Source organism: Chelonoidis abingdonii, chromosome 24 (genome assembly GCF_003597395.2).
Source record: "Chelonoidis abingdonii isolate Lonesome George chromosome 24, CheloAbing_2.0, whole genome shotgun sequence".
Taxonomy (NCBI): domain Eukaryota; kingdom Metazoa; phylum Chordata; order Testudines; family Testudinidae; genus Chelonoidis; species Chelonoidis abingdonii.
The window spans coordinates 17,196,820-17,208,371 of record NC_133792.1 but is presented as its reverse complement, the minus strand read 5'-3'; the positions used below and the strand labels follow the sequence as shown (position 1 = coordinate 17,208,371).

The 11,552-nt window shown below is 45.6% G+C and overlaps 2 protein-coding genes across 3 annotated transcripts in view; both read left to right on the top strand.

Moving 5' to 3' along the window:
- Positions 1-11,552, top strand: part of LOC116823991 (histo-blood group ABO system transferase-like) — a 53,287-nt gene that overhangs the window by 9,184 nt on the left and 32,551 nt on the right. Inside the window, 3 exon segments of the mRNA XM_075060436.1 lie at positions 571-612; positions 1,529-1,564; positions 2,017-2,151. Of these exon segments, the coding sequence (XP_074916537.1) occupies positions 571-612; positions 1,529-1,564; positions 2,017-2,151 (213 nt within the window).
- Positions 1-11,552, top strand: part of LOC116817454 (histo-blood group ABO system transferase 2-like) — a 52,835-nt gene that overhangs the window by 21,598 nt on the left and 19,685 nt on the right. The gene's annotated exons all lie outside the window — the stretch shown is intronic.

Sequence of the window (11,552 nt, the reverse complement as noted above, 5' to 3'; positions counted from 1 at the left end):
TTGAATGGAGTTAATCTTGAAATTACTGGTAACTGGCTATTTTGTTCTATGCTGTGTTTTAAAAAAAACAACCAAACATTATATGTGACAGGCTTTCTTTCCGTAGCAGTAATACTCAGGACTTGGATGACTTTCACAAAATAGAGCTGCCAACGTGGGACCTTTTGTTAATTCCACTTACTGCCTGTTTCATGATCCTGCAAACACTAACTTGAGCGGCCTTTATTCATAGCGCCCATTCACTTCAGTGGGACTGCTTGTGTGAATAATGAGTATTCATGTATAGGTTTGCAGGTCTGTCTTCCTTGGACTTGTATTACTTTTAAACCAGTTATGCTCTAACAATGTTATACTTTTGGTAAACTAAACTTCCAGTGTTTTCTTTCTATTAGAAAACAAACATGATATGATCACACTGATTTTCAAGATGCAAAGATATTAAGACAGAACTTTTTCTTGAATATTTAGATGCTGGGAAACATGAATTAATTCAATGATTTCTTGGATTAGTTACTTTCTATTGAATGCTGTCTTTTTGTAAGCCAGACTTCCATTGTTCTTTCTCTATAGCAACCATATCCTGGAAGATTTACTACAAATTGAATTGCCAAGGTAGAACTTTGTTAGATTCTTTGAAGTGTTTCAGCTGCTTTCAGAAGAGCTCTGGTGTTCCTGAAGGATGATCCATAGATTCTCGGGCTGAAAGGGACCTCAAGAGGTCATCGAATCCAGTCCCCTGCCCTCATGGCAGGACCAAATACTGTCTATACCATCTCTGATAGACATTTATCTAACCTACTCTTAAATATCTCCAGAAATCGAGATTCTACAACCTCCCTAGGCAATCTATGATGATCTATGCTTGTGGAACTCCAGTACTCTGTCTTAGCATTTGTGTATTATGAATCATCAATACAGCATAATGACACTGAGATTTAGACAAGCTCAGATGTTACCTATCTTTGAAAGCTCTCAGCAGTGATCTCATGGATTCCCCTCCTCTCTAAGGATGTTCACATTGCTTGGGTTACACCAGTTTGCACCTCAATTCTGACCTCCAGAAAGTTCTACTATTCAAGTTCTGACCCCACACGCTGCTCTATCAATGTTCCACATTCCCTACCTGCAAAACTTTTCTACTCTTATCCTGCGTGCTCACACCACTTTGCTAATGCACCTCATTCCTGACTTTTAATGTCTCCCTCTGAGCCTCTCATGAGTATAGATTGTCAATCAAGCCATACTGCATAGAGGTTTTGTGATGTGAACCGATATTAGGGACTAGAGAGAGACCGCTAAACTTATGTTCATATGTGACCTGAACCAGGATTTAAACTCAAGTCACCAGAAGTACAGTAAAGCTAAAACCCTTTCCTCTGGAGTTCTGAGTATGGGTCACTGAGTTCTCAATGGAGCTGATTGGTGGGAATCTTTTATCTGTCTGTAAAGTTGACAAGGATTTTTTAAAAGAGCTATGGAAATCTTTCCTTAACCTGAAATCATTTTTGTTTTCCTACTTTTCTTTTAGGATGATTTACACAAAGCCACAGATTCTAAAGCCACCGTAAGTAAAACTAAAAATAAGCGTTTTGTTACATCCAAGATATAACTAAAGTTAAGAGACTAAAATCTGACCAAGAAACTTCCTTAAGGATTAGAAGGTGTCTTGCTCTGTGTTAACTTAGGCATATAAAATCTGAGAAACACTTGGGTCTTTATACAAAGTACAAGCCTGAATGTTTTGTTCCGTTACAAACCTTAGACATGCTGGGTAGATGCTCGTGCAGTGCAAACATTAATTAATTGATAGATTCCAATAACCTGATATATTAAATAGCCTTACTGCACCATGTCTTGTGACTTCATGGAGTTGTATATTCTTTACAGCTGTTAGTTATCTATTTTTGAACTTTAGCACATGGCTCTGGTAGTGTCTTTCTATACGTAGGGAAGGCAACTGCCTCCATATTTCTTACTTCTATAGTGTGATTCTAAAGAAAACTTCCTCTTCCACAGGAGATGTGACGTTCTTATGATGACTCCATGGTTTGCTCCAATAGTTTGGGAAGGGACCTATAACTCTGAGATCCTGAATGAGCAGTTCCGACAAAGGAATGTCACTGTTGGACTGACAGTGTTTGCTATCAAAAAGTGAGTGTGGCTTAATTACAGAACTATATGTTAGGTATGAAAGGTGATGTGTAACCAACGAGGAGATGGGGGAACTTATTTTTTGTGTAGTGATGGTGTATCCCTTATTCACCTCACCCTACCAAGCAGGAGTTTTGTTGGAAGATTGCTGATTGACTTAAAACACATTTCAGTGTCATTAGTTATGTAGCCAGCTATGCAGGCACAGATTAAGGAACTATTCAAGAACATTATTGTTTTCCAAAGGCTGTGCATGCTACAACAAAGTCCTTGTTAATCATGGAGCATAGATTCAGCCAGTGCTGATAAGCGCTATTGCCTGCCAACAGAATTTTTTTGCAAAATGTATTGCTAAAGATCAAAAGGACTTCAGATCAAGGTATAATCAAATATCCTGATTATTTTTCAATTATGATCCTGTTAAGAATGGACAAGTAGGTTTTTGTACCTGTTCTGATAAATATTTATAACAATGTTGCAAAGCTGATTTGGCCACCAGTGAGATGAAGCAACTTTTCACTGTTGTACATCAATGAGACACACCAATTTAGGAGAGGAAGCAAAGAATACCAGATCCATTTTGAAAATATAGGGCCAATTTGGGAAGAGGAGTTGAAAGAACTGAAGTTTCATCTTGTCCAGGATACTGGGTAGGATACTCCTACTCTTGTGAAAAGTTTAATGAGATTGCTAATGATTACATGGAACCAAGACTTTGAAAGACAAAACCCCATGCAACATAACCCCCCCCACACACACACATTATGCTGGCACAATGGTTTGTAACTGCCCCAGAATCAATATGAATTAGAGTCTTTTCCCAATAATATCTTGGGGATAAGGAGCGTATTTATACCCTTCTTTTGGAGAGGGAGGTTGCTAAAGGATTCCTGAGGCACCTTCATGTTTTCGTGTTCTGAGAAATGGGCTTAATTAAAAATGGTTATTTTTGAATCAGAAATCAATATCTTCAAGCAGAGCTAAATATGTTGCAGAAGGGTCTCCTGGCCCACCAAACTGCATGTGGCCAGTACCTGCATTGGAAATGTCTGTGAATGAAAAATTACCGTCTTCACTCCATGCTGTATATGTGTTTGTTTGGCTGCCCTTTCTACAGTAAAGATAGGAGGATGTTTCTCATTCACTAGTACTGGGTTCTAAAGGGGCTAGGCATATACACAACAAATGAGGTTGATGTTAATTTCTAACAGTGTACAACTCTCCTGTTGATCCCTCCCATAGTGAAATGAAAGGGGCTTGGATATTTGCCATGAAACCTTGTAAATGCCCCTTTCTCCTATCGGGCTTGAGCTGAATTCTGTAAGAGGGAAGTGCCTCAGCTGGCCCCTCCACTCTTGAGATCTTGGCGCATAGCTGGCTATGTGGGGGGCAGCTCTTATAACACATTACACCTGCTGGTTACTTGCAGGACAGCTGAAATAGCGGGTAACGAGGCAGAACACCTTGATGGCAGCTGCACTGGGCTGCATACGCAAGCCCTCATTTTGCTGGGATGGTACCACGAAACTGGAAGCGAACATGACAGAGAACTCTCATTTCACGTATTATCGCTGCTCTAAATGGTATATAGGCCAATCCTGAGAGGTCTGCCTGCGTGCCCTTGATCTCTCACTGAAGTTAATGGAGTTAAGATATTCAGTATCTCTCAGGAGTGACCAGTACCTTGCTTGAAAGTCCATTAGAGCCACCAGGCTTAAATCCAGGCAGGCTAAGGTCAGCTTCATCATCATCCTTCCAGGTAACTCCCTCTGTGGCTGGATTGGAGACAGAGTGACATAGGTAGTCTATGGTTCACTTCTCAGCACTTCCACGTGTCTTGTTCATGGGCAGAGCACTCATGTATCACCGCTTACCTAAGACCTCACTGCTCCTGCAGCATGATTCCATGAGAGTCCCATGCAATAACCTGAACAGCTAAATGTGTTGCTCAAGAGATGAACGGCTGACGATCATCAGATTTGGACAGGAAATATTCAACCACGGAAACTAGCAACAATATATTTTAAACAAAAAAACATTTGTTTCTGACTAAAATAGATTTTTTTGTGTTCATGAGCATTATCAGTTCTGCTTGCAACAAAACCATTAGGTGGAGTTCACACACTTAATCTGTTACTTCTGAATAGGAATCTTATATAATTGGCTATTTTCATAGGGGGAGAAAAACCCAAGCCATTTACACACGGCTTTGATTCATTCAAAGATGCTTTTACAAACTGTGTTACACACGAGATGAGGTATCACTCTGGTTTGGAATGCTCCTTCCCTCCATAAATAACAACAAAAGCTAAAATCTATGAATCCTTTTTTGTGAGTCCAACCATATCCATCAGTCCTTTCACTGCCTCTTGTCTCTTTCCACACTAATTTCAGAATCCTCATCCTCAGCCTTCAAATGTGCTTTTACAAGTCTTGCCCTTCTTACCAACCTCCACCATATTCCCACCTACTACCCTCTTCTGACACTACCCGATCTGGGAGATTTCTACCTGATCCTGTTCGTTTGTTGCTCTGTGTCCCCCCCCTTCTTCCGTCTTCTACTACACAGAGCCTTTATTTCTAATTAGAGAATGTTCTCTTTTTTTTTTTCTAGCGTATGATCTTCCTCCAAGACATTTTTGAAACTGCAGAGATGTCTTTATCGTTGGACAATAGCCGGTTGAACTATTACATTTCCACAGACAGACCAGAAGAGAGTTCCTCAAGTTGGCGCTCAAGACGGAAGGGAAGTAGTGGTGTCTATTGCAAGTTCAAACTACCCTAGCGGTGGCAAGAAAATCTCTATGCGACGAATGGAAAATGCTCAGCTACTTCTCTCAGCAGCGGTTGCATCTAAGAGCGTCAGCTACCTTGTGTGTGTAGATGTGACATGAGTTATGACCAGCCATTGAAGGAAGTTGGAGATGCCTGAGCGACCTGTTTGTTGGCACACTACCCCAGTTTACTACGCCGCAGGCGTCGGTCTTTCACCTATGAACTGACGCACCGCTTCTCAAGCTTATGTGCCCAGCGATTGACGGGTGACTTCACTATATGGGAATCCATTTTTGGAGAACACGTAATGGAGGAGTTTACAAGCTGACCACGAAATGCCATGAAGCCATCATGGTGGATAAAGCCAATGGAATTGACGGCAATCTGGCAAGACAGAGAGTCACTTAACACAGTAATTCTTTACCACAAACCAACCAAAATACTTTCTCCAGAATACATGTGCGGAGCGACAATCTAGGTAGGGCAGAGTCGCTTAAGAAAAGAGGTTTCTGTGTACGAAAAGAATCATGCTGCATCAGAAATAAATGAAGTTATCTCGGGAGACTGGTACTAGTGTGAACTAACATAACATAATATTGGTAGGTTCCTCGGTTGATGAAAAATATACAAACAATTGGTAAAGCTCCAAAACCTTTTATGACATCCCCGTATTTCTATATGGAATGGTTTGCAGTGTTGCTGTGATGTTGCTCTCCATATGTTTTATGGAAATAGGCTAATGAGTGTGAATTATATGTAATTGAATATGCCTATCACGCAAAAGATTCTCTTTGTACAGGTATCTTACAAGTTTATAACTACTGCAGGGTCGGAACCTTTCCAGAAATGCTGTGCAGAGTCTTCATTTATTCAATCTAATTTAAGGGTTTCCACGTGCCGGTTTCCTAATACATTTTAATTTATTTTAGAAGAATCTCTCTCTATAAGCCCCACCCGTTATATATTAATATAACTAACTGTTGTTTGTATTGTTAAGAATACAAGGTTTTTCCAACAATGTTTAGAAGTTGCATTTTAAAATTAAAATTACCAAATGTTGTTCTTATTGCGCCGGCACGCGTCAGCCACTGCTGCGTCGCGAGGTTCTGTTCACCTAGGCTGGCCAGTGGACTGGAGAGGAGCCTGCGGCCTGGACCCCGGCTGGCAAGGGTCCAGCACCAGAAACCCCCAGACCAGCAGCAGGCTAGTGCGGGGCTGGCGTGGACCCAGACGGGCAGTGGCTGAGCGGCTCAGCCCCTGCTGCTTGCTGGGTTCTTTCTGCTGGCTCCTGCCAGCCCGGGATCCTGATTGCCAGATCCACTCAGCCTGCCTGCCAGTTCTGGGGTCCCGTCCCTGCCCACATACCGTAGGAGTACCTACTTTCTCCCTGGTTCTGGCCCATTCTCTCCTCTCTCCTGCACTGAGCAAAGCGAGGGGGAGTGCAACTGAGCAAAGGGCTGGCGTGAAGGGTCTGGCCAGGAGCTAGATGAGGAGGGGGCGGCTCACGGGTTGGGGCAGAAGACGTTTGGGTGTAAGCGGCAACTTACCTGGCAGTCGCCATATGATGCGAAGGGCGTGCAGGTGAAGAATGTGGAATGAGGTGTGATGCAGGATCTCCCTTGGTGCTCAGGGTGGGGGAATGTGTGGGAGGTCTGGGGGATGGGGTCGCAACACAGTCAGGGGCTGGGGCAATGTGAGGGGTGGTGCAGTTCAGGGGCAGAGGGGGGGTTACTGTGTGGGGGTGCCAGAGTCTTCTCTTGGTCTGGGCTCGTGAGGGATGTGTGTGAAGAAGCAAGCATGACATCTGGGTGTGGTATGGAGGAGGTTACATGGCGCCAGGGCAGGGGGTTTGGAGTGTGTGCGGGACTCAGGGCACGCAGGGCGTGTGTTGGTGGTATGGGGGGTCTTAGGCTCAGGGGAGAGGGCTCGCGGTACTGGGCCCCTCAGAGCCCGCACGACCCCTTCGCTCGTTGTCCCCTGAACTACCTCCTCTGGGATCCTCTGCGTATCTAGCTCCCTCTCCCTTGTCCGACTGCCCCCTAGGACTCTACCCCCGCCTACCTGTCGCCCTGACGCCCAAACCCTTATCCAACATCCCACGCCCAGACAGACTCCTGGGACTTCATGCCCCATCCAACACTCCCCGCTGACGCTGACAGGACCCCGAGAAATCCGCAACCCGTACAAGCTCCCCCTGCACGGGGCCAGCCTGCGCAACGCCCTCCCCACACCCCTGCCTACTGACAGCCCCGCCACCGCCGACTTACCGACTCATCCAACCCCCTAGGTCCTGCCGACGCACTCCTTCCCAGAGACCCCCACCCCCTAACTGTCCCCCAAGGACCCTCCTTGCTCCTTGTCCCTGAACTGGCCCTGCCCTCTATCCAGCCCTGCCCCCACAAACGCCTGGAACTCCCATGCCTCATTCACCTCCCCTCCCGTCACCTCCCTGACTTCCCCCCCTCCAGAGACTCCCTCGCCGCTAGCCACACACCCTCCCGGGATCCCCTATCCAACGCCAGACCCTGCTCCCTGTCCCATGACTGCCCCTACCCTTATCCACCCCCCCCCCAGCCCCAGACCCCTTACCTTGAGGCTCCAAGCAAAGCCAGATACACTGCCCCGCAGGAGCACACAGCTTCACCCCTCAGAATGCTGCATATGTGGCGCCAGGGCTCCAGGTGAGTGGGGAGTGTCTTTTCTTCCCCGTGGAGCCAAACGCTGCCCCACGGGAGCACGCAGCCCGGGCCCCCAGAGTGCTACGTGCACAGCGGCAGGGATCCAGGTAAGCGGGGAGCGTCTTTCCTGCTCCGCGGGAGTGCGCAGCCCTGGCCACCAGAGCTCTGCACGTGCAGTGGGAGGGCTCCAGGGGAGGGGAGAAGGCGGGGAAGGGGCCAGCGGCTTGCTGCACTCAGTCTGGTGCTCCAGCCTGGGACCATGAACCCCACAGCTTGCCGCGTGGGGCAGGATTTTTAATGGCACGCGTGCCATAGGTTGCCGACCCCTGATCTACTGTGTGTTCATCCTATTTGTAGGAATGTATCATTCTTGTATCTGAAGCTAGAAATATGAAGTATTACTCTGAAGTCCTATTGTAACTATGCAAAATATGGGCCATTAATGGTGGATTGGGATCTTGATGGCTCCCATTAGCTAGGATAGTTGGTTGTTAATGACTCTGTTTACTCACAAACCTTCCTGGGTACAGGCAGGCCAATCCTGAAAGAACGGAGAATAAAGTCTTACAGTGATCATGTCAGCTGGTACTGGAATCCATCTTAAACTTGGTGCTCTTCCATTGAGAAGGAGATGTGGGGACCCAATGAGACAAAGGATTCCCGCCTTGTGCCAAAGCTATAAAAGAGGAGGTGGAATGGAACAAGAGGGGTCCCAGTCGTGTGAAATCCCCTGCTTTTCACCTAAGACGCCTGCTGGCACTAACAAGGTCTGTACCAGGGGAATGGATTGGGCCCAGACTAGGAAGGAGTCTAGTCTGTGAAAGAAGCTTATTGGACCATTTCTGAGGGTGAGATTTACCTGTGTTCACTTTCTTAATGTAATAGGCTTAGACTTGTGTGTTTTGTTTTATTTTGCTTGGTAACTTACTTTGTTCTGTCTGTTACTACTTGAAACCACTTAAATCCTACTTTTTATACTTAATAAAATCACTTTTGTTTATTAATGAACCCAGAGTGAGTGATTAATACCTAGGGGAGCAAACAGCTGTGCATATCTCTCTATCAGTGTTACAGAGACTGGACAATTTATGAGTTTACCCTGTGTAAGTTTTATACAGAGTAAAATGGATTTATTTGGAGTTTGGATCCCATTGGGAACTTGGTGTCTGGGTGCTGGACATAGGTGACTTGCTGAGCAGTTTTTGGTTAAAGTCTGCAGCTTTGGGGGAGTGGACCAGACCCTGGGTCTGCGTTGCAGCAGGCGAGTGTGTCTGGCTCAACAAGGCAGGGTTCTGGAGTCCCAAGCTGGCATGGAAAATGGGTTCAGAGGTAATTCCAGCACATCAGGGGACAGTCCCAACGGGGGCCTCTGTGACCAAACCCGTCACAGTTACCATAATGATAGTTTGCTGATTCCAACAATTTCCTATCCCAAAATACATTGGTATTTCTCTGGAATAGAGCTGTAGCAGCACTAGGTTGTTGGGGAAATCTAGAGACTTGTAGATTCAGATGCTTATTCAAACCTCTCTTGGCTGGACATCTGATGCAAAGAAGCTTTCATGAGACTTCCAGTGCTTCCTGGTTTTATTTGGGTCAGAACTCATGTGGAAACGTAAGAGAGATTTTGGTATTTCTATTTGTTACCAGAGCCAAAGTCTCCATGTGGCTGTGTGTAAAAAATAAATAAATGAATAAATAAAATAAAACTGTATTTTTTGCTCTTCTAAAAAAAATTCTCTGGTTCAATTTGATTTTTCTAGGTGAGTTGGGCTGCCCCCAATCTGTAGGATGCTTGAAATGCATCTCAATATTCAGCTGCTTCCAATCCTGTGGTGCTCTCTGGCTTGCAAAATACACTTGAAAATGAAATAATCTTGTGTCTCAACACTTTATCTGGATCCATCATTTCAATCTCAGCTGGCCCAGAATAATATCAAATCTTTAGGTTTTCATCTAATTTCTGATGAAGAAAGCTCAGGGTTATCAGATCTATTTTCAATTAATTTTCTCTCCTGAAAGACACAGAACTATGGTTAAAAGACCTTAGCTTCTCAGTGAGAGATGGCTGGAGAAATATCACAATGTAAAGCAACTCCATCTGCTATTGGCAGAACTCCTAATAGCTCATAAATCTTTGGGCCCTCAAAAGATAGACGTTGCCTCTCTGCACCAAAGACTGCTTAAGAAATGTCAGGAAAAGAGACCAGATGAGGATGTAATGAGTCTCACCTGGAGAAGAGTATGTGTTGGAATAAAATGACTGGCAGAGCCCTCTTCTGCGCCAGATTCTGCTTCCACTTATGCTCCATCAGTTGTCTTGGGTTTTTCAATAGAATCATAGAATATCAGGGTTAGAAGGGACCTCAGGAGGTCATCTAGTCCAACCCCCTGCTTAAAGCAGGACCAATTCCCGACTAAATCATCCCAGACAGGGCTTTGGCAAGTCTGACCTTAAAAACCTCTAAGGAGGGAGATTCCACCACCTCCCTAGGTAACCCATTCCAGTGCTTCACCACCATCCTAGTGAAAAAGGTTTTACTAATATCCAACCTAAACTTCCCCCACTGCAACTTGAGACCATTACTTCTTGTTCTGTCATCAGGTACCACTGAGAACAGTCTTTATCCATCCTCTTTGGAACCCCCTTTCAGGTAGTTGAAAGCAGCTATCAAATCCCCCTTCATTCTTCTCTGCTGCAGACTAAACAATCTCAGTTCCCTCAGCCTCTCTCATACAGTCATCGTGCTCCACCCTTAACTCATGTTATTGTTGCCCCTTTCCGCTGGATCTCTTTTCAATTTGTCCCACCATCCTTCTTGTAGTGTGGGCCCAAAAACTGACACAGTACTCAGATGAGCCCACAATGTCGAATAGAGGGGAATGATCACGCCCTCGATCTGCTGGCAATGGCCCTGTTCCTAGTATTACAGTCCAAAAATGCCGTTTGCCTTTCGCGCAACAAGGGCACACTGCTGACGGTCATAGGCCAGCATATAGCCCATCTATCCCCATGCATATCCTATGCATTTGCGATTTGCCAGGTTGCTAACTGAAGAGATGAATTTTTTCTCAAAGTCACTTGTAGAAGGAATTGTAACGTGGCCATTGAACAGAATGTGGAAGATATTCTCCCTCACACACAAGGTCTAGTTCATATTTTATTTACCTTAGTGGATGTTGCTAATCGAAAATGGAAGATCCACAACAGACTTCCCCAATTCTGCTCCCATTAAGTAACTAGCAAGTTGTGGTAACGCCTCAGTGAAGTCCATATAAAGAGATATATAAAGATATACACAACCACGCTCCAGGGTATCAATTGTGTTTCTTGATACCCTCAAGGTCTGCTCTGCCAGTGGAATGTACAACGCTGGGGTTCGAGGGCAGGCTCTACAGTTCTCGGCCACCCGCAAACAGCGCACACGAATTGCCGCCGCGGACGCCTGCCGGCAGTCGCTGTGCCTCTTAGGAGCGGCAAGCCGCCTGTCGCACGAGCGCCGGGCCCATTGCCTCGCCAGCGCTTCATTGTCTGAGCTATGAAGCTGCTACACGGAACAAGCTTAAATATAAGAGCAGCCGGTGAATTGCCTCCACCAACGGAATGCGTCTGTGCTAGGCACAGGCATTGCCCCGCTGCAGCAGCGGCAATTCAACGCACTGCTTGGGGGCAAAACAACCAGGAGCTGTCCTTGCCCAAGGCACCAGCTTGCGAATGCACTCGTCATACTTAATCATTCGGATGAGGGTTGGAGGCACTCAAGAGATCATGTAGGCACGCCCTTGCTCAAGCAGAACCAGTTCCTAATCTGCTAATGAGCCCGCCTAAGAAACTTGAACTACAACGCTGGTTTAAGCAGGCCAGAGTGCTCCCAAACCACTGAGCTCATTCCTCAAAAACCTGGATCGGATTACTCCAGTCCAGCTCGACTTGTGTTGTGTTCCAAG